The sequence below is a fragment of the Balaenoptera acutorostrata genome, chromosome 14 (assembly GCF_949987535.1).
Source record: "Balaenoptera acutorostrata chromosome 14, mBalAcu1.1, whole genome shotgun sequence".
Classification (NCBI taxonomy): domain Eukaryota; kingdom Metazoa; phylum Chordata; class Mammalia; order Artiodactyla; family Balaenopteridae; genus Balaenoptera; species Balaenoptera acutorostrata.
This window is the reverse complement of record NC_080077.1, coordinates 37,286,234-37,313,682: the sequence shown is the minus strand read 5'-3', so window position 1 is coordinate 37,313,682 and position 27,449 is coordinate 37,286,234. Positions and strand designations below refer to the sequence as shown.

Here is a 27,449-nt window from a genome sequence, read left to right as displayed (position 1 = left end):
AGTATAACAGTGTGCTGATTTTAATTATGACATGACAGGTTGTACAACAAATCTATAAATATTGATGTGCAAGTCCTGGCATAATTCTGTGAATACTCCACAAAACAGGTAGTGAACATGTTCTTTCATCTAAATTGGGTCATATTAAATAAACCCAAGGAACCCAATTAAAAGCAGTGAGTTTCCCCAGGACTCAGTTAACAGTCTTACCTGACAATGCTCTTCTGGTGGCTAAATGACTTGCACTGAGCAACAAAGATGAAGAATTCCATTTATAAAGACAAATTGTCCTGGAATTTTTCTTCTATTATAATGTTTTCAATTCAAATTAGTGACAACTAAAACAAGGAAGAAATTTGACTGGATCAATCTAATGAATTATAGCTCTAAACATGTCACTTTTCTTAAAAACCTCCAGTGACTCTCAAATGACTTCAAGACATGCAGGTTGGCATGCAAGCTCCACCAGGACTTGGCTACAGCTTAATTCATTTCCCAAGACAACTCTTTCCCTTCCACCCACCTTTCCTCCATATCCTTCACTCCAGCAGAGGATCATCCATCTTCCCCTAAGAACCGCCTGCACTCCTCAGGTGTCTTTGCAAATGCTGGTCCTTCTCCAGCAGAGTGTATTTGTGAGTGTAGTTATTCCGGATATCCTTCAAGGCTCTGCTCACTTTTTCCCTTAATCCTATGATTGCACCAAAGGAGAGGTAAGGTGTTAGAAACCTCCCCTTCTCATAATGTTTAAGAGCAATACAAAGACATCTCAATAAACATAATATCTAAATAAGAATAGTGTGATTATCGTATAAACAGAAATTGAAGACAAAAGTCTTTGGGCCACTCCCACCCTTCCAACAGGGTTGCTACCTCTGATCTTATACAAAAATTTTGGCGCTGCCTCTGATTCGATCTCCCTTTAAAAATGAATCTTCTTTCTCTTTGTGCCCATAGCGTGCAGTTTTCCTTTTACTTTGGCCTTGACTACATCCCATCTCGGTAACAGTTGTTTGCGTTTAGACTGCCGTGTTATTTCCCCTGCTATTTCCTGAGAGCAGGAATTGAGGCTTACTCACCAGGTATCACTCACACTGCTTAACAGAGAGAGAGCATTACTCAAAGTAGGTGTTCAATACTTAGTGGCCTGGAAATGAGAACAGACAAATTGAGAGGCACAGTCTGAAAAATCAAGCCATGGTTAATGAGTTAGCCTTATTAATTTCAAGTACACACACTAATAGTTCTGTCAGTGATTTCTGTCTATAATCTCTTTGGCTTTATTTTCAGATCATTTCCTCCCTCAGTTCTGTTTATTTAGTCCCCACTCTGATGTTCCTAATGTATTAGTTCCCAAACTACATTTTTGAATGAGAACAAAGAGTTTCGTTGTTAAAATTAAAGTATGGACATCCTTTTCCCAATTCGCACACACACAAAAAAATAAATTTATGGTTAGTATGTTTTCATTTTAAATTTTGTTCAAACCTTTGTTATTTCAACTAGAAGCTATGCACGCAAGTATATAGTTAGTTAATTTATCAATATTTCATGCGTTCATGTACAGAGAACACGATTTTTCAGTTGTTCACCTGAACACCAGAGAGAATCACTCTCCCAAACTTTAACATAACAAAAGCTTTAACATAACATTGCACCAAGAGGTTCAACTATTAGTCTGCTTTTCTAAGGATCTACATTTTTTTAATTGCATAAGAAAACTAATTTTAAATGTAGATGATAGAATAGATAAAAGATAACATATTTCAGTATCTAAAATAATATAAACTGGAATACAGTGAATGTAATTTTTAAAAGTGGAGAAAATACACACAAAAATATACAATTTGTAAATTTCATGTTACAAATGGTGGTTTAATTACAAAATGCAGCATTTTCCTCTGTGATGTGAGCTACTGGTCAGTGTCAGATATTACGATAGCCTTTTATAAACTAACGATCAAGTCATGTCAATTAAAAAACCTTTAATTATTTTGTGCCTTTTATATCTGTCTATATACAGATACTTTTATCTATCCATTTGTATACAGGGAGACAGATACATATACACCCACATACACCGTTTTATTGTTTTTTTGTTTTCTATCCATAACTTGGCCTTCTATTTTCAGACTCTGTTAATGCTTCTGTTGAGACTGTTTTTCTACCAAAATCCTGATAGCCAGCCTTGACAAGTACTGCAGTGCTGTGAGTTTAGATTCATGATTCAATAATGCCCTAGGAGTCTCAGATTAAAAGTGCTATGGAAACGTACTTTCCATGTACCTTTCTTACATATTCAAGGCAGAGTGCACAGCTTCTGCATGCTGCAGCTGAGCATGGTTGCTCTCTACTAAGCACCATGACATTTTGTTTCCAAACAGACTGCACTGCCCTGATGAATACTGCAGTTCGTCACAGAACTGTTTTCTTTATTCATTCCCTAGAAATGGAATGAGCTATTACTTAAGACCAAAATCTATCTCTAAAAAATTTTAGTCATATGTTCCCAATACATTATGACGTTATTAAATTATTTTGAAGTCTAAAGCCAGAAAGAAAAAAAAAAACCAACTTCTGTGCTGTCCCTTCAAACAATAGATGCCAAACTTGCTATTTTTCTGTTTCTTGTAACATACTACTACTTCAATAGGCTTACAAAACATGAAGGTCCAAAAATAGCCTTCAATTTTTCTACAATAAATCTAAAATTAGCAACTTCTTATTTCCAATCTATGAGGGGTTTTTTTTTCCCCATAAAGTCTCTATCAATTTAAAAATAAGCAGATAAGGGCATAAATGTGCACACATCTAATAAAAGTATCCTAATAAAAGCGTGAAGAAAAATATACATGGTCATTTGCATTATACTGGGAAATTCTTTTAGTCTTAAACTTTTCTATAGCACTTGATATTTCAGAAACCTGTAGAGTCTCTTTCACTTTTATCAAGTAATACCAACCAACCAGATCCATTAATCTTTGATTTAACTTTTTCTAAAACTGAAAGAAATTTTCCTATGGAGAATCCACATTTTTGTAACTCTGTGAGGCACTGGTCCTATTAATGCCAGTTTATTAATCGTGAGAGCATAGAAAATGACTTATTCAGCTATTAGGAGATAAACTATTGTCTTCATTTATACATAATACGAATGTTCATGCAATAATTAATGTAGATACTTGGGGAAGAATTTTAGACAAAGAAAATAATTGTTTTAAACAAAATAAAAATTTTAAATCTGTGCAAAAGGCAATCACGTAGCTTGTTTAGAATTCAGCAGCTGGATAAACTTTTTCTTTTTTGACAAATAATGTGCTTCCTCTTTTCCGATTACAAGAACTAGAAAACTCACTCTGTTTCTTCTGACTTGGCTGCCAGGAAGCTCAGCAGTGACCTCAGGGCCCATTCACAGCAAATGGTTTCCTGCTCATGTTTAAGTATATTCTTTTCAATTTTTTTCATGATTTTTTTAACTTCACGGTTGTTTATTTCCATTTTATTATTCTGATGTATCTAAATTCTGTATATATGGAAAGAAGCAAGGAGTTCATTAATTTTGACAAGAAATTCATTCACAAACCATTTATTGTGTATCCATTATGTGTCAGGCACTATTCTATTCTAGAGGATGGGGATGAAGTTAGTTAAAAGATGATTTCCATGAGAGGAGCGAATATTTCTTATTGTATTCCTAAGAGAGAGGGGAAAATAAAATCTCTCAATCAAACCAAATTCAAGAAAATGAAAATTTAAAAGAATTTCCTTAATAGAAAAGCCTGCCAACATCAATTTAACACTCACAAAGAGGAAGTTAATATAGTGAGTTTAGTTATCTTTTGACTGTTGCTTACACGGGTATGGAAAACTAGTTACTTAATTATACAACCCTCTTCTCCAGTGTCCTGCAATAAAACCAGCCTTCCTCCTTGGGCATGTGCTAGGTACTAATAACATCATTCATGAAATAAAAGCTTTTAAATAAATTGCCCCTTAATAACAGAGATCAATTTAAACATTCTAATCTCCAAGAAAGGGGCCTTTGGGTCTTAGACTTCCTACCTTGAAGCTTCTGATGTAAAAAATAAGTAGCACCTATTGGGGCAAGCCAAGAAAAAACGATGCACTTTTTGTGGGTAACCAGGCAAGGATAATTCTTAACTGGTAAAGCAGTTCCCTTTTATAGATGACTTCAAGGTTGGTGGGCCTAAATTTGCCCTTGCTTTCAGCTTTGTTTTGCTTTACTAGCTTGCAAATATGTGTCGCACAGTGACCCTAGGTTGGCCTGCCTGCTGCCAGACTGATGTTGAGAAAGGTATTGAAATTTACAAGGATCTTGCCTTTGGCCTCCACTCTCAGGGCGCAGCGTTCTCACACACTTTAAAGTGTTGCCAGCTCACAATAGCCTTGTAGTCAGGGAAGCCAGCCCAGCAAGGCTGCCCACAGATGCACGTGCATGTCACCTGCCCCAGCAATTGCAAATAGACTAGCACATCTTGGGGCGACCTGCTTGTCTTCCATTTGCAAGAGAAAGCTGTGTAAATATATTTCAGAAAGGGCAAAATATTGGACTTCTCAATATGAACTATGTGCACTTAGTCTTCTCAGACTAACATAAAGGTCTTTAAATAACAGAGCTGCCTGTATTTCACTGTGAAGCTAAGTTAAAACATTTTTTTAAAGTGGTGTCATGTCTTAGTGACTTCCTAACGAACCCAAACACTGGAGTGGCTGACACTTTTTAAAGTAACTGTAAGCAGTACCTCAAAGGATTCAGAGAAGTAACAAGTAACAAAGTGTGACCACTGATCTTGAAAAATCAGAGTGCTCTAATGAGGAAAAAAGCAGACCTAGAATTTAAAAAAAAAAAAAAATCCTACTTTCCTTCCAAAAATGCTGCAAGGAGAATTTTAGAATGCTGCAAAGTAATCACTTCATTAATTTATGCAACACAACTCAAATTTTGTGGGACAAGCTATAACAGGGTCAAAATGGCCAGATGTATAAAATACAGGTGCAAAAACTGTAACTTTATATTAAATGAGTGAGGGAAGAGTTGGGGAGGCGGATCAGGACCACTGAGCTTGATGTTTCCAGATCTCAGCATTCGACATCTCACTCACGTCAGTAAGTGAGTTAAATCACAGAAGGACAAAACAGGGAGGAAAGGACCAATTTCGGGAAGACAGCTGAGTCTTCCCTCCTCCATTTCGTTTAGATCTGTCTTTCTGGGCTTTCTTTCCTAATGGCATTTCGTTTGTAGGGAAGTTCTTCGTATCTTTCGGTCTAATTATCTCATTGTACAAATCTTTGAAAAGGAACGAACTGTGGTTTGCTCTGCGCGCGGACATCTTTTCTTCTGCCCGAGTTCTTCCTAAGCCTTCAACCAACTTTCACTGAAAAGGATGTCGCTGAGGGGCGATGAAGCTTGAAATCCCGCGGTTTTCTCATTCTCTTTTCTTTCTCTCTGCAGACGCCACCCCTACACCTCGCTCCCGCACTCCAGAGAATCCACCACCGTTTTTAATGATGCTGGGGCGTTTTAAAGAGTTTCCTCCGTTTCTGCCTCTGACCCGAGAAGCACTTTCAGTGTTAGACAAGGCGCCTGACCAGGGCATAGGCAAATGGGATATTCGAGGGGAATAAAAGACCTAATTGAAAAATCTCGTGCTGCCTAATTGCGATCAAGTATCTTGCAGCTAAGTTAGCATGTTATTAATTTGGTCGTGTTCAAAACGCCGAGGTCTTTTGCCTTATGCGTTCTTGTTTATTTAACAGATGTATAGAGCGCTTACCACGTACCAGGCACCGTTCTAAACGTTTTTAAAATATGACCCTCTTTGCTTAAGAAGTATTTTTAAGCGACAGTAAATCTGCGTGTGCATTTCGAACGTCCCTGCCATATTTTTCTTTATAGCATGGTACAGTGGTTAAGTCTTCAAAGACAAATATGGAAAAACTTTAACCAGCTGCAACTTTATTTCAAGCAAGTCATTTCCCTCTTCGCAATTTTTCGCAATTATTATAATTAAATACAGTAAGATAGTGAGAAAGAACTCTTAAATTTTTTTTCAGTGGTGATCTCAGGTTTTGCCCCCGGCGTTTCGAAGCGCCCGCTAATTTGATCGCGTGGCCAAGGTTAATTGCATCTGTAGACATTCTCTTTCAGAAAAATGCGCACCCTTCGCTGAAAGTTGTGAAGGCTGAGTTCGCCCCAGGCCGGAGGCGGCGTGTCCCCGCGTGGCCTGCGCGGACTGGCCGCGGGCGCATCCGCCGGCGAGGTGGGACGGGCGACCCGCGCAGATCTGGCTCTTCCCTAGCCGGGCTGTGAGGACCGAGAGCCGAGTGACGTCGGGGGAGGTCAGAGCCGAAGGGAGGCGAGCCCGCTCGGCTCCCCGCAGCGCGCTCAGGCAGCCGGCGCTGCAGCGAAGCAAAGGCCCGGAGACCCGCGCGGAGGGGAGGCCCACAGCCGAGCTGGGGGGTCACCGTCCCCCGCGGCCTCGAGCTGACCGGGTGCATCCCCACCAGGCCCCGCCCGGCCCCCGACGACTGTGTGTTTTGCCCGGTGTTAAGTTTCAAAAGTCAGGACGGAACGTTTCGGGTTTCTGTTCACACGGTTATTGCAGGCGCCGCGGTGGGGACCGCACAAAAGAGACGAGGGCGTGTGGGGAAGGGGTTTTGTGGTTTAACGAGGGCTTAACCCGCGGACTGCAGGTCCTTCCCGCTCTCCCCCTGCCCTGCCCAGACCCGGGCCCGGTCTTTTCAAGTCTCATCCCTTCCTCTTCTCCTCCCCGCCCCGCGCCGGTCTTGCGTGAGGAGAGAATGGAGTGTCAGAGGGGGACGCGCTAAGCAGATCCCCAGAAAAATAAGACTCCGTCGTGGCGTAGGGCTGTGGCGACTAATTGACGCCTCTCTCTCAGAGGCTTTTCTGCCCTAAGCACCGAGCTGTCCCGGCGCAACGAGTGGAGTCTCGAGCTCGACCCCGACCAACCCGGCGCCCGCCTCCCGGTACCGCGGCGCCCCGGCGGGCCCACCGCCTCCCGCTGCCCTCGCATAGACACAACTGCGTAGCCGGTTCAAAAAAAATACCTCAGAGCATGGAGGGAAAGAGCAGCTTGAAAACATGTTTTACAAGCACATCTAGAGTTTTATACAACCCACGCTGTCCAATGCACTAAAAACTGAACACGCATTCGTCTTTTAGAAAACAAATTAAATTTCCAAGCGCAATTTTTTTTTTCACGTCCGGGATTCTACTTATCTCTACCTCTGCGACTACCCAAACCAGGGAGTGTGGAGAATTGCAATTATCTGGATAATCCAAGCCCGAAAAACTCGAACTTGAAAAACTACTAAAATTGTGTCCTGAAATACCCTCGTCATTGCTCTAGTCCTTCCTGCCACCAGAGTAGACACAACTCCAGCCCACGGTCTACTCAGCGGGATCTATTATCCACAGCCTCAGTGGCCAAATGCAAAGAACTGATTAGGTGCAAATCGAAAATCGTTTGGTGGCCGGTCTCAGACCCTCCGACCGCCAGCTGTTAAGTACCTGGTCGGGGAGACTTGCGTCCTTATCTGTTCACAGCCCAGAGGCCGCGGAAGTAGCCTTGGGAGTTGCCAAAGAAAAAAGCAACTTTGATTTAGGGTTTTCGAAAACCCCAGAGGGCAAATGTGACCGCCAGGGTCAGTCAGTCAGCAGTTTTGGTCCAGACAAGGGACAGCCGAGTGGGGCGGTTCGGTTAAGCCACGGCGCCTTCCGACGTCACACACGCTCGCTCACACTCAGCCACGCGCTTGGGGTTATTCTTTAAACACAGGGCTGAAACTTCACCGGCAGACAACTGGGTGCGGAGGAGCGCCAAAACCCGAGGTCCAGAGCCCGCCCCTCACCAGCCCGCCCCCGCCCCCGCCGCGCCCGCGCCGGCGCCGGCGCCTGTGCCCACGTCCGCGCGCTTCCCTATCTAGAGGTAGCGACTTCGCGCTCCCGCTCGCCGCCGCCTCTCCCAACCCGCGCTCAGCTCCCGGGCCCCAGATGCGCGGCCGCGTTCCCACGCCTCAGCCGGAGCTCCGCGGCGGGGTTTGGCGAGCGCGGCCCCGCCCCTCCGCTCCGGCCAATCCCGGGACACGCTGACTCCCGAGGAGGCGGTGCCCGGCGGAGCTGCGGGGGCCTGCGCGCTGGAGGCGGGCGAGGGGGCCCCGCCCGCGCGGGGAGGCGTGGCCGGCGCCGGCTCTTGCGGCCGAGCTGGGCTGCAGCGTGGGAAAGAGCCGCGAGGAGCCGACCGCGCCGCCGCCCGAGCCGCGCCTGCCCGGGCCCAGGGAGGGCGGGAGGGAGGAGGCAAGCAGGGAGGGCGCTGCGTCCGGCTCGGTGTCCGAGGCTCCGGCCCGGCTGCACCCCGTGCGGTGTTCGCCGTGATGAAGCGCCCTTGCGAGGAGACGACCTCTGAGAGCGACATGGACGAGACCATCGACGTGGGGAGCGAGAACAATTACTCCGGGTGAGCGCGGGCTCGGCGGGAGCTGTCCGGAGCCCGAGGCATCGGGGAGCTTTGTGTACGAGCGGCTCCTTGGAAATCCCGAGTTTCCTCTCCGCCGCGTTCTAACCGAGCGGGGAAAGTTTTGCCCTAAAAACTTTCAGGGGTGGGCGCTCACGGAGCGCGTGTCCGGGTGGGGCGAGGCATGTGGGTTTGCACTCTAGGGGTGGGGCGGCTGAAAGTGTGCAGAGGTTGGCGAAGGAGGGTCCCCGGCTGTCAGCGTTGGGCGTGCAGACTGGCACGCCCGGGCGACGGGCGACGCCCCCGCCACCGAAACTGCATTTGGGAGCACTTTCAAAATGGGCCAGGCGAAGAGAGAAAAAAATGATTTTTTTTATTTTTAAAGAGACTAAAAGATGACTTGCTTTTTGGAGCCATTAAAGCAGTTAGCGATGTCAAGGCTAAGTAGGCTGAGATTTCCAGGTTGATCGTATGTGACTTTGCTGACGGGAGTGTGAGTGACAGATGAAGGATCGTTTCAGGCATCATCTCTTTGCTTGTTCCTGAGTCTGGAGAAGATTGAGATCGTGATCACGGAAGCCAGACCTCCACTTTCCAGTGACAGAGGGAGGTTATGGAGGCGTTTTAGTGCCAAGGCGGGTCAAATGATAATTGCTTCTAATTGGCATCCCCAGAAGCACCTTAATTATTTATCTGCAGCTGTCACTCAAAGAGTAAAATTCTACGTTTGGAAAACTGGTTTTCTTTCAATATTATTATTCTAATATGTACAAACCTTAGCCTGGAATCAGCTAAAGCAAAGATATTTACTTGAAACGTTGTTTGCAAAGTATCTTCTAATTATTAAAGTATTGTGTCATCTTAAAAAATGAGATCCGAAAAACAAAAGATGTCATGTGAAAGGTGAAACCAGTTGAGAAGGGGGTGGGAATGAGGGGAACAGTTAATTCAGAAATAAGATCCAGAAGTGAGAAGGTGAGGTAATAAGAACCTGGTGTGTGCAATATTTCTATAATGAAAGAGAACAAATAACAGGAACCTGGAGAATTTGAGAACATGAGGAAGCAGAGTATCCATGAATTATGAAGAGAAACAGATACAAACTAGAAAGGATCATAAAAATTATGTGACAATAAAGTGATTTGATTGAACTTTTGATATAAAATATTTTTTCATTAGCAAACTCAAGATGGATTACAACTCTGAGAGTTTTAAGCTTAGATTGAAGGCTGAGAGATACTCACCTAGAGTTTTATTTTCAAAGTAAAACATTTACCTAGTAGTTGATCTAATTTTAATTTTTCAATTAGTGGCATATTTAATTTGGGGTCATTCTTTCGGAAGATTAATATAGAAAACATTGAATTTGTCATTTTTTTCTTGTATGACTACTTGGAGTTTTGAAATAGTAAGGTAACTTCTGTTTATTTTAAAGATTGCATCTAGGGACAACAGTTTGACATGTGATGGCTGTATATCTGTTTGATAGTAATTATTTTAAAATAGCTTTGCTTTGTTCAGTGGGTCTTACCAGAGGGAGGAGGAGGGATGCTATTAGAGATTAATTGACTTTTAAGAAACATTCATGAGTGGAACTAGGAAGTAGTAATATCTAACTTCTCACCCTGACTGCCCATAATTATTTCATTGGGAGGCTCAGTAACAGTTTAGGGATGTTTTTGCCAGTGGATTTGACATCTGGATTACTCATTAAAATTAAAAGAAAAAAAGGCATGATTCCTATCTGAAAAGAGATATAAGGGCTGAGAGCAAAGTCTGTAAAGAGCAAGAATTAAGAATAAAATAATGCTGATCTGAACTGTGCTGTCACTCTGAATATTTAATGGGTGCCATCAAGCACCCAGAAGAAAACAATTGTTATGTTAATGCAGCACCTGACAAACTCTTCTTATTTCGTAGACAAAGTACTAGCTCTGTGATTAGATCGAATTCTCCAACAACGACATCTCAGATTATGGCAAGAAAGAAAAGGAGAGGGGTATGTGATTTTTTTTTTTGTCTTTTTATTTCATGTAATCCAGCCTAATGTGTAGCAGTTGTATTTTTCCATTACGAGTAATTTTATCATTTGTGTATTCATGAACTTTTGTTGTTGTTTTGCTTTTTGGGGATAGATAATAGAGAAAAGGCGTCGAGATCGGATAAATAACAGTTTATCTGAGCTGAGACGACTGGTGCCAACCGCTTTTGAAAAACAAGTAAGCTGCCCCCCCATCCTGACCACCCCACCAGTGAGCTCAGAAAAGCTGATTCTCTCATCTGGCAACGTGGGTTCTTCTTAAAGCTCATTAAAATAATGGTGTATGTGCCGTGATCTGGCACAGAGCAGCTATTTCAATAAAATGCTTTGTTGTGGCAAAACTATTAAAAACATAATCCATCATGAAGTTGAAAAACATTTCCATTCTCTAGCTTATTTTCCCCTTAAGGGTAACATGTTCATGCTCTCTCTGTTCCTTCTGTGAATACCAGTAGTGGTTTTGTTTAAAACTGAGCTGTATGTAGTATTCTTCTTCAGAAAAGATATCTATTTGAAATTTCATTTTTGTCTCAAACTATTCTTTAAAAAGTAAGCTTTTTATTTTAAAAAATAATCAAAGCCGAGGAAGTAACACCTCTAGCTCTATTTCCTAAACAATAATACTAACAAAATTTATTTACAAAACCACTTGGTTTCATTTTTAATCCCTGGCTTAATAGAATGAGGTTTGTTTTGAGGCATCTTTGTGGAAGTTTGGTAAAAATCAAACTAGCCATAAATTCCCCTTTTCAGAATTAAAGTATTCCTTTACAAAAAAAAGAAGAATGAAGGAAAAAAAAAAGATTTGCACACTTAGTAAAGTAGGAAGCCAAATGTTTAAATCTTCCTTTTCATTTTGGAAGAGTTGTGTTTTTCCTCCTGCCGCCGTGGCTGATAGATTTCAAAGAGCATCTTTCAAAGAGTATGGCATCATACCCTTGTTGAAAATAACTTTCAATTAAATTCAAATAGGGTATAAGACAGCTGTTGTTTGTTTATTCCATTTTGTTGTTTACTTCATGAACCACAAACATTATAAAGCAAGCCCTACAAAGCCCTTGGAAATTATCCAGAAACTGCAGTTTTGTTATTAGTCACTTTCACTGAAACTACTGTACATATTCATGGAAAAACTGAACATTGACAGAAGTACAAGTTGTCAAATGCTATTGACTATACATTTTTAAGAGAAAAAAGGCACCGCTCTATATGCTGAAACTGTCTTTAATGAGCTAAATGTAATGGGCAAATTGTAGTTTTGATTATTAGCATTTCCCATGACAATACGTTGAAAATGAAAATATCAGTAATCAGTGACGTTTTTACTTTCAGTGCTGAAATGTCTACAGTTATGAGAAACAGTTTGGTGATTTTTTTGGCGGGGGGTTGGGGGGGTGGAGTTCGTTAGATTTTTTTTCTTAAATGTCGACTTAAACCTTAAAAGCAAACCTCAGTAGTTTGGCAGTTAGTTACCATAAACACAGGCTTTCCCATTTGCTGAGCTTGGCGACCAACCCTAGAGAGCTGGCCCTGTCACAATGTAATTAGAAGAGTGTTCTTTCAAGCAGTTTAAATCACTCTGGCACTCTCACCATGCACTGGGTGCTGACAATTTTCACAAAACAAGTAAAGCATAGGAACCTGAAATAAACTGCAGTTTCCTTTTCAAGAAAACATACTGATTTAATTATTTAGCTCTTCCAAGAAATTAGAAGCCACCCACAGCCCTCTGAGACAGTTTGAAGTGGCACATTTGTATTTCAGTTGGTTTCCAGAGGTTGCCTTGTTTTAAAATGGGGGAGGGGCATAAAAATATAATGACAATTTTATTAAGAACTATTTTAAAGGGTTCAAATATCCTTAAGCATTTTTGATGCTTATTAGATTAAAGTTAGATTATGCTTCCTTGTTTATGATCTTGGAATTTACAGTGACACCTGCTGGTAATTATTGGGGAAAAAAAAAAAACCCCTTGAAAGTCTTCCCATCGCACTTTTGGTTCTGTACTTACAGTGGTGTAGTATGAATTACCTTAAAGACATAATAGAATTTTCTATTTTTGAAAAATATGCTTTTTAACAATAATTTGCTGAGATCCTGTCTGCTTTTCCTCCAGAGTTGGATTCAACTGATCTAGACTTCAGCATTATATAAGACTATTGTATATCCCCTGATAAAATAAAGTATATTATTAACCAGTTTGATGCAGTTTGAGATTTTTGCAGTTGTAGTAGTTTGGGTAGAGTGATCTTAGTATAATTATTTTTGTGTGTTTAAAAATTATTTATTATGCCTTTTAGTCTTTAAAAGTTAAAATGGCAAATATCTGTCATTAGGTGTGATGCAATTAGTGTTTTCATGTGAAGTTCAGGAAGAATTCATATTTTTCTGTGAAAAAGTTAAACTTAGAATTTTCTAGTGAGGGAAAATTAAAAATTCAGGGTAAGTTGTTCCAAATTCATTTCCATAGGACTTATAAGATTTTATTATTTGTTTATTCAGGGATCTGCAAAGTTAGAAAAAGCTGAAATACTGCAAATGACAGTCGATCATTTAAAGATGCTCCAGGCAACTGGGGGTAAAGGTAAGTAGGTGACTTCATCCCCACCCCCCGCCCCTTCTACCTTTCTCTTTTCATTTTTTCTCCCTAAGATTGTAAGGAAGTCATAGTTGAACAGTTCTTTAACGAGCTGAGATAGGAGGTCCCAGATTAAAGCCGTGGAAATCAATGCTAATGGCAGGATTGAACTCGTGGGAAAGAACTTCTGGAACAAAAGAAGCACTTGACCCTGGGCTTGTGTTTGCTTTTATAATACTGTGGGAGTAAAGCTTCATTCACAGCAGCCTGGTCAGAGGTTTGTTTGGGACTTTCAGAAGTGCATGCTGGAATTTGTACAGAAAGACAAAACAAACACACAAACATCCAAACATAAACAGGAGGTTAGAGGCAATCTTTTTCTCTTCTTCTTTCCCTCTCCCCAGTCCCCCGTTAAAATCAGGGATAGGATTCACTATAATGCAGCTATTCCAAAGGAAGTGAATTTTCATTGTTGTTTTCAGAGTTTGGTTGATCTTGGATTTAGACCACACAGAGCATTTGAAGTGCAGGTAGTGCACCTCTGTCCTAGAAACCACTGATGGAGCAGTCATTCCTGTGAAGAGCAAACAGGAGCAGGTGCCCTGGGCCCAGTGCTGTGGAGAGATGTCTTCTGTACTGGATAGTGATTTAGGGAAGAACAGTCCAGAGGGTCAGGGACTGACCCTCACTTCATGCTATGAATGGACTTGAGATCCTAAACGATGTAGTATTCATTCAGATTTCATTATCCCACTTCTCACACATCACTCAGACTTGATTTTGCCCTTTTATATCTTTTTCACCCTTCAGGCAGGCCTTTGGTATTCATCTTAGCCAAGGGTGCTGTTCCATATATTTGATAACTGGGAAAGGAGAGGGTACCACAGGGGCTAAGTGCTGCAGCTACACCCTGAATGCTTATCTCTGCTCAGCATTAGCCTTTTATTACATAGTATCAGAGTTTGCCCTAGATCAGGACAGGGGCAGGGCATTGGAGGGAAATAGCTGTTTATCAGTTGGTACAGAAGTATTTCAGTGTTTAACTCCAGCTGAGGACCTGTGGAGCATCAGCCCTGACCTTCACCATCCTTTACCTGTGTCAGGTGGGGGGGGGGGGTGATCATTGTAAAGGGACGCCCTCACACACGGTGTGACTTACCCTCTGCTGTACCTTCTCAAGGAGCCGTCCTGCCTGAATAACCATCCTGAATGGGTATGGAATTGTGATTTCTACTCTTTAAAATGTAACCCTCAGCATAGGCTGCAAATATTCTTACGTAATAGGGAAGAGAACTGGATGAAATTCTAGAAGCCTGTGATCCAGCCCAGCTTGGCCACTGACCCACTTTTAAGCCGAGACAGAGGTGCTGTGCTGCACAGGGAGACCTGTACTAGCACCGTGAGCCCTCAAGGCCCCCCACCGCCCCAGGATTCTGCCTCTACACCTGCTCCCTCAGGATGTTAGGGGACTGATCGGGTTAGTGATCGTGCAGGGAAAGTTGTTTGATTGCTTTACTTCCCTTGGCATTGTTAGCCACAAGGCTAAGAATTTTTATCAGCGTTTCAAATATTTGGCATGAGCTATACTTCTAAAGAGTAATATTGTTCTTATGCCTTATTATAAACACTAAGTTCCATCTTGGTTGCTATTCTTGGCTACCTGAACAGTCCTAAAATTCATCCCAAAATAGTTTGTGAACAGACATTTCCGAGCAAGCTCCATACAAGTCGCCTGACTGCCAGCTCATTAGAGAGGTCACCTCGCAGGAGAACGTGTGGGCCTTGAAGAAGGGGGGCTGGCAGTGTGGGCTCGAATTGTTAAAGACTCACAGCTGCTATGGGGGCTTCAAAATGTACTGGTGAAGGACAGACACTGCATTTGGCTTGCCTGGTTTCAAACCCTGGCTCGTTTTTCTTTTCTTTTTTTTTTTTCTAATAATTCTTTATTTTATTTATTTATTTTTGGCTGTGTTGGGTCTTCGTTTCTGTGCGAGGGCTTTCTCTAGTCGTGGCAAGCGGGGGCCACTCTTCATCACTGCATGTGGGCCTCTCACTATCGCAGCCTCTCTTGTTGCAGGAGCACAGGCTCCAGACACGCAGGCTCAGTAGTTGTGGTTCACGGGCCTAGTTGCTCCGCGGCATGTGGGATCTTCCCAGACCAGGGCTCGAACCCGTGTCCCCTGCATTAGCAGGCGGATTCTCAACCACTGCGCCACCAGGGAAGCCCTTTTTTTTTTTTGGGTCTGTGACCCTAGATAAAGGACTGACCTTTTCTGAGCCCCAGTTTCTTCATTTGTAAAATGAGAACAGTGATAGTGTTCACTTCGCAAGGTTGTCGTGAGCTTATTTACTTAAAGCCCAGAGAGCAGTGATGGAAGTGGTGTGGACCCTGTGCTATGATTATTGGCCCAAGGTGCAGTCGCAGGAAACAGTTGCTCATCGTCATTTCCCTCTGCATTCAGCAACAGTATAGGAATTACATAATTTATATTCCTTAAGATGCAACAGAGAACTCACCCATATACAACCACATACAGCTGGCAAATCACAAATTTCAATTACTTCATGCCGACTCATGAAGATTCTTGGAAGCTCCTGGGGTACAATTCTGTTGGTCCATTCTTTAGTCTGTCTTGGTATTGCAGGAGTTTCTAGAGAGGATTTAGTAGAGTAACCTAAATTTCTAGATCTCTCTGGGTTTCTGGACTCTTGTCTACTCTGATGATTATCTCCCTTCTCTCATGAAGTCAGCAGTCTTCAAAGCCTTGCAGAGAACCCTGAGGACTCTTATGGGAAGTCTTTCTTTGGAGGCGTCTTCTTCAGGAAGAACTTTCCCTCCTAATGCCAGGGGCTTTATTGCTAACCATGCTGAAGTCCTGGGATGATGACTCTTTTTGTTGCTGATCTTCCACATTTCATGATATTCTCTTATGTCAGCTTTGTGCTGTTGTTGTTACTGTCTTAATGGTGTATATTTTTTCCTCAAATTTCTTTTTGGGACTTCCAAATTTCTGTTGAAATTCTAGCTCTTGGACTTTGAATATTGTGACTACTATTTTCCAAAGTGCTAGTCTAATTGTTAATACATGATAAACAAAACAGGTAATACTTTGATCTACAAAATCATAAAAAAGGGAATGTAGTAAATGCCTTAGATGAAAATAACCTTGTTTGAATGTGATATTTCTCGTTTACGTGTATACACATACCCGAAGTGAGTAGACTAAATTTTAATTTGAAAACTGTTTAAAAAAAAAGTTGCAAATGAGAAAAAAAAGTCTAAAAAGGATATGTTTATACACATTAGAGATCACTTATTCAAAGTGGTGACATTTCCCCAAATGTCTGATTATTATCAGTACCCTAAATTGGCACTGATACTAATCAGATGTTACTATTTTCTATTCTAATGTGTTATCTTTGGATAAAAAGGGATTCTCATAAATGTGACCAGCTCTAGCCATTTTAATGGTAGTAACCTTAGGTGTAAGGGTATGTGCATGCACACTGACACAATTAATATACATTTCTTTCTTGGAAGGATGCCAGAAAAAAGTAAGCTAACCAATGAAAGAAATGTATATTTGGACTTCAGGAAAACTAGGAGTTATAGTAATGTTATATTACCTGATAGAAAAATAAGATCTTCAAATTAGTAACCAAATTTTTAAAAATCATTTTGCTTCTTTAACTTTTTTCCATACAAAGTAATGGTGTTTTCATTTTGTTGATGAAAAACACTATGAGTTGAGAAGCATTTATGAATTTATTAAGCAGTTCTGGCACATTTCTAAAAAAAGTCCTCAAACTTCTCATAACACATTTCACATCTCGGTTATAAATGCCAAGAGAGTGAGGATGTTTCAGATAAACCCTTTAATCTCCAATTCACGTGACAGAGACAGAGAGACTGGTACTCTGTTATACCGTGGAAACGTTTACTAGAAAATTTCACTATCCCACAATACAAAAGAAGAGACACGATTTTTTTTTTTTCTGGAAATGTTTGAAACACAGATGTTCTTAATTCTTTTCCCCACTGTGCTATTTGGTTGCAGGAACAACTGCAGTACATAGCATTGCCAGAGTTGTCACACATGTGAATTGCAAAGTGCACTTTCTTAACTTCTGCAAAAATTACAACCATAAATAGCTGGCAACGTTCTCAGAAAGGATCGTCGTTCTACTTAAATCTCTGAAGGTCAGGGTGGAACGTAGGTTGTGGCTACTCTTCATAATTGTATCGTTCTTTCTCTCACTGTCTCTCCTGGCCCCCCGCTTTGCTCAAACCTCCTTTCAGGCTACTTTGACGCCCACGCTCTTGCCATGGACTTCATGAGCATTGGATTCCGAGAGTGCTTAACCGAAGTGGCAAGGTACCTGAGCTCTGTGGAAGGCCTGGACTCCTCCGATCCACTGCGGGTGCGCCTGGTCTCTCATCTCAGCACGTGTGCCTCACAGCGAGAGGCGGCGGCAATGACCTCGTCTCTGGCCCACCACCATCACCCCCTGCATCCGCACCACTGGGCGGCGGCCTTCCACCACCTGCCGGCAGCCCTGCTCCAACCCGGCGGACTCCACGCCTCGGAGCCCACGCCTTGCCGCCTCTCCACCACTTCAGAAGTGCCTCCCGCCCACGGCTCCACCCTCCTCACGGCCACGTTTGCCCACGCAGACTCTGCCCTTCGGATGCCGTCAACAGGCAGTGTCGCCCCCTGTGTGCCGCCTCTCTCCACTTCTCTCTTGTCCCTCTCGGCCACTGTCCACGCGGCCGCTGCAGCAGCCACGGCAGCTGCGCACAGCTTCCCTCTGTCCTTCGCTGGGGCGTTCCCCATGCTCCCCCCAAACGCAGCTGCAGCAGTGGCAGCTGCCACAGCCATCAGCCCTCCCTTGTCGGTATCAGCCACGTCCAGCCCTCAGCAGACAAGCAGTGGAACAAACAGTAAACCTTACCGACCCTGGGGGACAGAAGTGGGAGCTTTTTAAGTGTTCATGGAACTTCTTGCAGTAGTAACTGAATGTCCTTCATTTCAGAGTCAGCTTAAAACCTCTGCACCCTGAAAGTAGCCATACAGATGTCTGCGGATCCGCAAAGGAACAATAAAGCTATTTGAGACACAAACCTCAGAAGTGGAAATGTGGTATTATCTTTTTCCTCTGTTTTGGTTTAAGGCAATTTGGTAACTGACATCAGCAGCTTTTGAAAATGTCACACTTGTTTTCATTTAGAAGTCTCCTGGAAAATAATATATGGACTGAACCATCCAGCAGTGCATCACGATGTCTGAATTGGGGAAGAAAAATGCCCTGACTGAATTTTCTTGAAACTAAATGGAAAAAAAAATATTCGTGTTTCATAAGTGCCTGAGCTAGTAAAGTTTTCTTTTGAACATACAACATTGCACAAGTAAAGAAGAGCGTAGAGGTTAGGTTAAGAAAGGATAAGGGACAGAAGTCTTGCATTAGACTGCAGACATTTTAGTACAAATACCAGAAAAGAGCACTCTGTTGAAATCAACAGGTTTTTATTGGCCAAAAGGATTGCTGAAAGTAATTTTCAAGTTGAGAAACCTAGTTTTATCTTAGTTTGCTTTTTTTGTACAAACTTGCCAAGTTGTGACATTTAACAATGTATTAGTATAAGCAATTATTACGTCAGTGCTCAGATTAACAAGCATTTCTGCCCTGCCTGCAAACCCCCAGGCACTTTTCTTTTTATGGCTCAAAATATGGTGCTTCTTTATATAAAACATGCATTTATAGAGTGCACCTAGAAGCAGTTGCCTACTGTGTGCCCACCAGAGGCTATCTGACTCATGCCAACTTGAAAACTCTCCAGTTTGTAAAAGTTTAATTTATTCAGTTTCATTTGGACTATTTTTGCATATTTATCCTCTTCATTTCATCCCGATAACATGTAAAATCTAGTCTTGTCACCTTTTGGGGAGAAGTTGCATTTCTGGAAGTGATGAGGCAGGGAGAGAACAATGGGAAGAGAAAAGCCACGATTTTTAAATGTCCTTTGTCAAGCTTGTGATTGTATTTGATCCCAAATCAAAATGAATGTATGCAATGGGATGTACATAAATTATTTTTGTCCATGCCTAGACTAGTGCTACATAATGGTGTTTTGGTTTTGTTGTTTTTATTTTGTTTAATGACAAAATAATCTCTTAATACTTTGAAATTGAGCACGTGAGAATTTATGTTTGAAAGACAAAGACACAGCATGTATTATTATGCACTTCATTTCTCTGCTGTGTGGAGAAAGCAATAAACATTATGAGAATGTTAAACATTATGCAAAATTATACTTTTAAATATTTGTTTTAAAATTACTGTACCTAGTCTTTTTTGTATTACTTTGTAACCTTTTTCTATGCAAAAGTCTACATATCACTAATTAAATGAAGTCCTTTTTTGACCATTTTTATGTGGATGAGTTGCTTTGCAGAATGGAAAGTTGACGTGAATTTCAAGCAAGGCCTTGTTTCACTAACAAATTAAGCCATGGCTTTTCTTTTTCTCTTTCAAACTCATTTGATATAATTCACAGCCTTGAAAATAGCATGTATTTGAGCTTGTAAACCAATTAAGCATAGGTGAGTATGACATCATTTGGAGGCAAGAAGTGATCAGTTTCCTCTGCCTTTTATTCTTAACCATTCTTCTTGGAAAAGTGCAAATACCAGAAGGTCAAATAACAGCATACCGAACGTACGGTAATAAGCTAGAATGTGTCATACATTTTGGAACTCAGAAATATTTATAGAGTATTTTTAAAACATCACATGCACACATGATAGGTGTGTGTATGTGTGTATATATATATGTGTGTGTATATATATATATATATATATATATATATATATATATATATATATGCATCCTGATGATAAATCCTCTGTACCTACCTCAAGATTTCTTTTGATGCTGTAGAAATTATGCAGGTATCCCTCCTTCTTCAGTGAAGCCTAAAATAGACTATTTCAGAGTTTCTGAAGCTGTTGGGCCAAACAGATGAGAAGAATTTTTTTTTAATGTTTCTATTATGCTTATCAATTATGCTCAAAGTTAAAGGAAAAAGTGGGAGCCTCTTACATTATTTTAGTTTTGCAAAATCAAGCATATAGTTTATCTAATTTTTTTCTGTAAGTGGGTGAAAAAATGAGCAAAAACAGATCACCTTTGTTCCCCTTGTCTGTAAGCTCTGTGACTATTGTCAGCGCTGATAGAATTAAGTAACAAATAAGAAAATGGATTTAGTGGTATTTGGAGTTTGCTTTTTAATCATGATTTGTGGATAGCAGGCATAGAAATAATTTTGATTTAGGATCTAATAGTTGATTCTGTGCCTGTTGTAATGTCAGCATTCAAATAACTTCTTTTTTTGGAATGTAAACTATTTTAGTGATCGGGATTTTTTTTTTTCCTTTGGATTAAATATTTTAAGATAAATCTCCTTCTTCCTTCTTTTTATCCTCTTCCTTTTTTTTCTTACATTTTTTTTCTTCCCAGTTACATATGGGTTATTATTTTTCAAATCATTTGATTAAAATATTTGCCAGCCAACATGCTACATAATTGCTAAGGGTGTCAGTGTTCCTAAAGATAATCATTGTCAGTAATTTCAGTTGTTTAAAGTTCATTGGTTCTTGATCAATGTTTCATATCTTCAGTTTTTAACATCATATTTCACTCTATTAACTTTACCATTGAGTTTTCCATCTCTGACCCAATGTTTTGTGAAAGTGGTGTTTCACCTTTAGTTGTGGTAATTTTCATGTTCACTACCAAAACAGAAAAAAGAAAAATGTTGTTTATAGTTCAAGGGAAAAGAACTTCTAGGGTTTGATTTTTGGTGGGTTTTGTTTGTGTAAAAGTTACAAATTTTGAGTGTCCCAAAATTAACTCAAAGGATTTTTGGTGGGGGGGGGGGAAGGAAAAAAAAGAAAAAGGAGGCCTTTTTTAGAAATTTGGTTTTCCCCAAATGATGAAAGCTATATGTATGTCTAATTAGAACCCAGTTTTATATTTCACATCATTGAGCCAGAAAGTATTTATTGAATAACTACTGTGTGCCTAGCATTGTGCTGTCTACATCAGCTTTCTAATGTTATGGGATCCCACAGCCTGACAATGATGGGTATGACTACCACCTTAGCTATTCATAGGGACCCTCAAAAGAAGCAGGTGCCCTGAGAATGAGAAAAGGGGTTCCTAGGAACTAGCCAAGGAAGCTTTTTCTCTCCTTGGGATCTTTGGCAATTACAAATATAATATTTCCTATCATATTTGGAGAAATCTGAGGGACTTTTATTTTTTTATATAAATTTATTTATTTATTTTTCATTTTGGCTGTTGGGTCTTCGTTGCCGCGCGCAGGCTTTCTCTAGTTGTGGCGAGCGGGGGTTACTCTTCAATGCAGTGCTCGGGCTTCTCATTGTAGTGGCTTCTCTTGGTGCGGAGCACGGGCCATAGGCATGCGGGCTTCAGTAGTTGTGGCTCACAGGCTCTAGAGCACAGGCTTAGTAGTTGTGGCACACGGGCTTAGTTGCTCCACGGCATGTGGGATCTTCCTGGACCAGGGCTCGAACCTGTGTCCCCTGCATTGGCAGGCGGATTCTTAACCACTGCACCACCAGGGAAGTCCGTGAGGGACTTTTAAAGTAATGTTCAAAGATAAAATAGTTCAAATATTAACTAGAGTGATGGTTGTATGATCCACATGTACTTATGTATCATCAGTCTTAATGAAGCCTTTTAAATTATCTTCCTTATTATATATTCATCTTGTGCCCTTGCCAGTAATTAAGTTAACACAAAGTAAGAGTAATCACCTCAGGTAACATCATCACAAAGCAAGATAATTTTAGAATTTCATAATTTCGTAAGTCTAAGACTCCATCAATTACAAGATACACTATTAGTTTAAGGTCAGTTTTTAAGGAAAAGTACCACCATGAAATAACTTTACACATCCCAATTTCCAAAGTGTAAAACGTTTTTTCAAAATTGTATCTTGGATTTGAGGCACTACTATAATATTATATTCGAATGTGATTTTTAAAATCCATGGCTAGAAATATACATAGATTAAAATGTGGGTGATTTAGCTTACTTTAAAAATACCAGCATAGGGTCTTAGTCAAATCAAAGAATCTGGGTTGACTTTGTAATGGCTTAATGATCTAAAGATAGATATATATTTTTTAAGCTTTTCATGTTTTTATTGCCCAATGGGACTATTCCTAGTTCTGCATTTTACTGAAGAATGGAGTTTGACTTCCCCTTGTAATTCTTTTAAGATCTAAGCAATAACTGAGGCTGTGAGCATTTCAGCAACTACAACAAAGCATTACAGCAAATATGACATCATAAACTGTGACTATAGCTCATATTCTTTGGAAGGAAGGATAAGTCTTTGAACTTGGATGAGAGATCTTTAAAAGAAGAAAAGTCCCTTGGCTTCCATCGACAAACTTGTATGAGGGGCCAGAGGCAGATGAGAAATGGTTCCTTAGGTCCCAGTTGGCACTTTCTCCCTCACTTCTAACTTTAGAAGAACAGACATGAATGGGGTTGGCTGGTTAGGGAATCAGGTCCTCTTTTAGAACTGACAGAACCAACACACACTGTTTAAGTCACATGTCTAGAAACGGATATAAAATGTAATACTAACTATTGTTGTTTGGTTCTCTGTGCTAAGCTCCATGCTAAGTGCTTGAAATCTGTTACCTCACTTAAGCCTGGTTAACTCTCCTATAGAGTAGATAGTCTTATTATCTTTACATATTAGGAATTAGAGAATAAGAGGTTGATTGTCCAAGGTTATACCTAGCAGTTTGAGCTGTGACTCAGCCCAGGCCTGTCTGATTCTTAAGCCCATACCTTTGACCTCTAGGCTGTGGCTTCTGGCAGTACTTTTGGACTCACTCATTCAGACTAACCAAGAATCTCAACCTGCCTGAGATCACTTTGAGCTAAATATGAGTAAATTAGCATAAAAATCTCCACCATCTCTCCCTTTTAATATATGAAAGGATAAAAAAAAACTCCACTTTATTCTGTAATGCAACGTGAAAGGAAATTATTTTGACAGTTCCCTAGTTTTAACTTTCACCTGTCAAGCAGTTGAGAGTTAATAAAGTTTTAAATTACTTATCTTAATCAGTGAAGTTACCCTCTGTTAAATCTACCAAAAATATTCTATAATCTCAGTCAAGGTGGTTGACAAAAGTGAGGCAAAATAGTGACATATTAAGACTAGATAGCTGAGTAAATTGAGTTTGAAAAAAAAATCCTGTCTTCCATTAGATATAAAAGATAGGAGTTTTTTTGAGGGAAAAATGCTGGATTATTCTGCATGTTTATACATTCCAGGTCCATCATGTCATAAAACAACATTCTTCATTTGGCCTATGAAGACCTGCTCAGTAATCCATTCACTTTAACAAGTCTTGTTATCAGGAAGGGGTTTTTAACTAACCTAAACTCTTCGGCCTGCAGTTAAGCATGCTTTCTATAGCAGTTAACAGTTTATATGTGTATAATTTTGCAAAAATCTTATATCCAGAGATATATTTTTATATGCCTCTAAATTCTTAGTCTTCTGAGAACTGAATATTTCTGTTTCCTTGACCTCTGCTGTCATTCTGTTAGTCTGTGGGAATGAAGAGATTTATGCATATGAAATGGAATATGCATGTAATAGAATGCCTTATAAGCTTATTTTTTAAGGGATAGAAAGTGGCAAGTTAACTCTAAAGTTTCGTGCATTAAGCTTGCGTTGTAATAGTTTTATGTTTTCATTGCTGTGAAAACAGTCAAATTTTCTCCTGCGGAAGAAAATCTACTTTGCAAAGAATGGCTATTATTCATAATGTTTCACTTGTATAAGTAGGGTGATAAATTTTATATTGCTCATAAACTCCTAAAACAACTGAGCATCTTGAGTTAACCCCTTCTTTCCTGATTATAAGCTATTGAACTGAATATTATTTATCATACTGTAAAACTATAAAACTCTGCCTGCTTCCTAGGTCTTTCATTGTTTTTTTTTTTTTTAGCCTTTTCCCTTAATTGCAGAGAACCCAAAGACAGTGTTTTTTGTTTGTTTGTTTGTTTTGTTTTTTTCCCACCAAAACAACACGACGAGAGAGCTTCGTGTAGCTCTGTTTGTGTAAATTTTCTCCTGGGCCAGCAATGGCTGGCCTCTTCCCATATCCTAGCCAGTCTGTCCCAGCACAGCTGCTTTAAATAGGCTTCCCTTGGGGCCTGGCAAGATGACGGAGACGTGTTCACAGTCAGGAGGGCAAAACACAGAGGCACACAGGCCATATTTTATTGTCATCATAGCACACTTCTCAGTCACAGTCACCAGCCACTTCCTAAACAGGAACTAAGCCAGTCACTTTTTTGTCTCACAAGCAGCCACGGTTAAATTTATTTTGTTATTTTGACATATTTCTGACAGCAGAAAGATAAGCATAGCATAGTACAAATGGTTGAGTGCTGTAACATCAAAACTCACAGACAGCCTGGTGACATCAGATGAGGGTACAGTCAAGCTCAGTGCGCAAGCATTGCCTGTGATGACAAACATCCTTTACTGCTACAATAAGGAGGCTTGATGGGCCATTGTGTCCCCTTTCAAAATTCAGAAAGCCCACCCAAAAATATCCATGAGTCAACAACTGCTGAGTCATTCAGCAGGCTTAAGGCATATGTTTTACACCAAGAGAACAGACTTAAACACCAAGTACCACCTGACCATGACTATCATGGGAACAGGTCTCAGCAATAAACCCATGAATTATCTGGCCCACGCCGACTACTCTCACAACACAGTCTACCGCTTTGATGTGACTGTCAAACCCCAAGCGTGCCCAACAGCAGGAGCCACAGACAAAACAACACAGGAGCAATAATTCAATGTAAGTGCCTTTAGTCACTTCTCAAGACACCGAGGTCCAGCAGGCAGCTTACTTGCTTTGGGTATCAGGAGCTTGAGACAGAAGGAGAAAAAAAGTTCACCACTGTTTATTTTCAGGATCTGACAAGTGAGAGAATTGTAAAAGTTATTTAATTGTTCTTTTTAAATGTACAGATTAGAAGTTTAATTCTGTAGGCATATCCCCTATTGATACAGTAAAGACATATTAGCAAGGAGGTGGTTTGCTAAATGATAATGCCGCTTCACAGCCCTATCTAGGATACTGCGTGTTTAACTTAGCTAAATCAAGTCTATTAAGCAGTTTTGTTTAAGATGTGGGAGCTTATTAAAAATTTTGGTACTTATTCAAATCACTTACAAATAACTTGAACTCCATATTTATAATTCTAGTCAATGTCTCTCTAGTCTACTCAATATTTATAAGTCATTTTTAAAATCTCAGCTCTTCAGTGGGTATAATAAATAGTATAATGACTAAAAGGACAAGTTCTGAAATCAGACAGATCTGGATACATCTTGAGATATATTAATTGTGTGACTCTGGACAAATTTCTGTATCTGTGTAAGCTTTGTTTTTCTCATCAGTAAAATAGGATTTAAAAAGCAACACCTATCTCACAAGGATTTTTGGAGGATTAAATGAGATAATGTTCATAAGACCTGGCACATGGTATACTATCAATAAACGGTAGTGTAGCTTATTCAAATTTAGTCCGTTGAAAATGTCTTAAGGGACTTCCCTGGCAGTCCAGTGGTTAAGACTCCATGCTTCCACGGCAGGGGGTGCAGTTTCAATCCCTGGTGGGGGAACTAAGATCCCATGTGCCACGTGGTGTGGCCAAAAAGTTAAAAAAAAAAACTCTTAAGATCCAAAATAAGTCTCATTCGGTCCCATTCACACAACTTTACTCAAATACATGCCCAGGTAGTCCCCCAATACCCATTCTCTTTAAATTAATAGCATGTACATATTTCTTTTTGAATATATTTAGAGATTCACAGAATTTCAGAGTTGGAAGAACATAACCTAGACCAGTGCTTCATTTAGCAGGTGAAAAAAAGCGGAAGCTCAGTCAAGTTCGATGATCTTTCCCCACAGTCATCTCCTAACCCAGGTCTCCTAATTGCCAATACATGGTTCTTTCTGAGACAGTATGACCATAAACGAAACATTTTCTTTCATCCCTTTTATATTTTAGGTGCCAAGGGTTTTTATTTTGTTGTGGATGAGCTAAATAGATCTATTTATTTGTTAAGATAGCACACTTCATGTTTCCTGTCTTCAAAAAGCAATGGCTTTCCGTTTGATCCAAAATAAATACAATGGAGTCATGTTTCTTTAAAAGAAAAATCTTAACTCTAATAAATGCAGCCGAGATTGAAGTTATATTACTGTTTTAAAATGATGTCCTTCACTATCAAAAAGCTAATCACACAGGCGGACAGAGTCGTGCCACTGTCTAGCACTTAGGGCAGAATCTGTCATAAACCCTGACGAAGCTACTGACTCACCAGTGACTGGGCAGGGACTTTGAGCTGCTCCCACCCTCCTTTCTGTGCCTCCCTAATGCTCTTAGAATGAAGACAAAATCCTTAACCTCAAGCCACAAGACCATGCAAGATCTGTCCCCTGCCCACTTCTTAGACCTCACCTATCTCTGCTACCTCTGAATTGCTACCCAGTCATCCCCCTTTTTTCCAGCCCTTTTTTTCCTTGCTCTCTCCTGCTACAAGGCCTTGCACATGTTCCTTTTATTCACAATGTTCTTTTCTCTCCTTCTTACCTAGGTAACTCATCTTATTTTTCAGATCTCGAGAGATGGATCACTCCTCTAACATCTCCAACTGGTTCAAAACCATATTGTGGAATCTTGTGAACCACACACTTCTCTTTCGCAGAATTTGTCAGTGGCAATTTAAATTTGTGATTATATGATTAATCTGTCTCCACTGCTACACTGAAAGCAAATGGTAGTGACTATGTTTTTGTTCATCATTGTTTCCAGGGCCTCTTTGCCCTGTGTCTGGTACAGAAGAGAAGTTCAGAAAAAATATATGTGTGGATGTTAGTTCAGTGACTGAATACATGAATGCATGACTGACTGAATGAGGAATGAATGAATAAATGTCATATGCTAGACCTGCATACTTGTTGTATTGAGTTTATCTGAATTGCTTCCCCCCAAATTTAATCTGATAGCACAGTACATATGCAAGTAAAATCAAGCATATGAAATGAGAAGAAAGAAGCTAAAAGAAAAAAAATCCTCTGTTGCTCCTTATGAATACAGTAAACTCTAAGTTTTGACTATATCCAACGTTTCCAAGGTAAGTATGGGTTACTTGGATTAAACGTGTCTGAATGAGACACATGAGACT

General features: G+C 40.5%; 1 protein-coding gene and 1 long non-coding RNA gene across 6 annotated transcripts; one reads left to right on the top strand and one right to left on the bottom strand.

Moving 5' to 3' along the window:
• Nucleotides 1-2: 2 nt before the first annotated feature.
• On the bottom strand, nucleotides 3-7,701 carry LOC103014429 (uncharacterized). The gene is made up of 4 exons (XR_451811.2): nucleotides 7,553-7,701; nucleotides 1,080-1,147; nucleotides 524-691; nucleotides 3-338 (listed from the first exon to the last, which is right to left on the bottom strand). It is a non-coding gene; the product is annotated as an uncharacterized LOC103014429 (long non-coding RNA).
• A 585-nt stretch (nucleotides 7,702-8,286) lies between these two features.
• On the top strand, nucleotides 8,287-19,543 carry HEY2 (hes related family bHLH transcription factor with YRPW motif 2). Of its 5 annotated transcripts, XR_451813.2 has the most exons (6): nucleotides 8,290-8,498; nucleotides 10,416-10,494; nucleotides 10,631-10,714; nucleotides 13,039-13,120; nucleotides 17,415-18,252; nucleotides 18,344-19,543. XR_451813.2 is itself a non-coding variant. In XM_007190798.3 (5 exons), exons 1-5 carry the CDS (start codon nucleotides 8,416-8,418, stop codon nucleotides 18,098-18,100), a joined length of 1,014 nt encoding a protein of 337 aa, XP_007190860.1. In that variant the 5' UTR covers nucleotides 8,290-8,415; the 3' UTR covers nucleotides 18,101-19,543. The 5 variants fall into 5 exon arrangements, 4 of the variants coding, with proteins under 4 accessions (XP_057384263.1, XP_007190860.1, XP_007190862.1 ...); XM_007190798.3 differs by having other exon boundaries at nucleotides 17,415-19,543; XM_007190800.3 differs by lacking the exon at nucleotides 8,290-8,498 and adding an exon at nucleotides 8,834-8,988 and having other exon boundaries at nucleotides 17,415-19,543.
• The last annotated feature ends 7,906 nt before the right edge of the window (nucleotides 19,544-27,449 follow it).

Bases quoted from the DNA above. Each gene is read 5' to 3' on its own strand.
- HEY2 (XM_007190798.3), top strand. From the start codon at position 8,416: ATGAAGCGCCCTTGCGAGGAGACGACCTCTGAGAGCGACATGGACGAG. The intron at 8,499-10,415 runs GTGAGCGCGGGC...CTTATTTCGTAG, and splicing joins AGCGAGAACAATTACTCCGG to ACAAAGTACTAGCTCTGTGA. The intron at 10,495-10,630 runs GTATGTGATTTT...TTTTGGGGATAG, and splicing joins CAAGAAAGAAAAGGAGAGGG to ATAATAGAGAAAAGGCGTCG.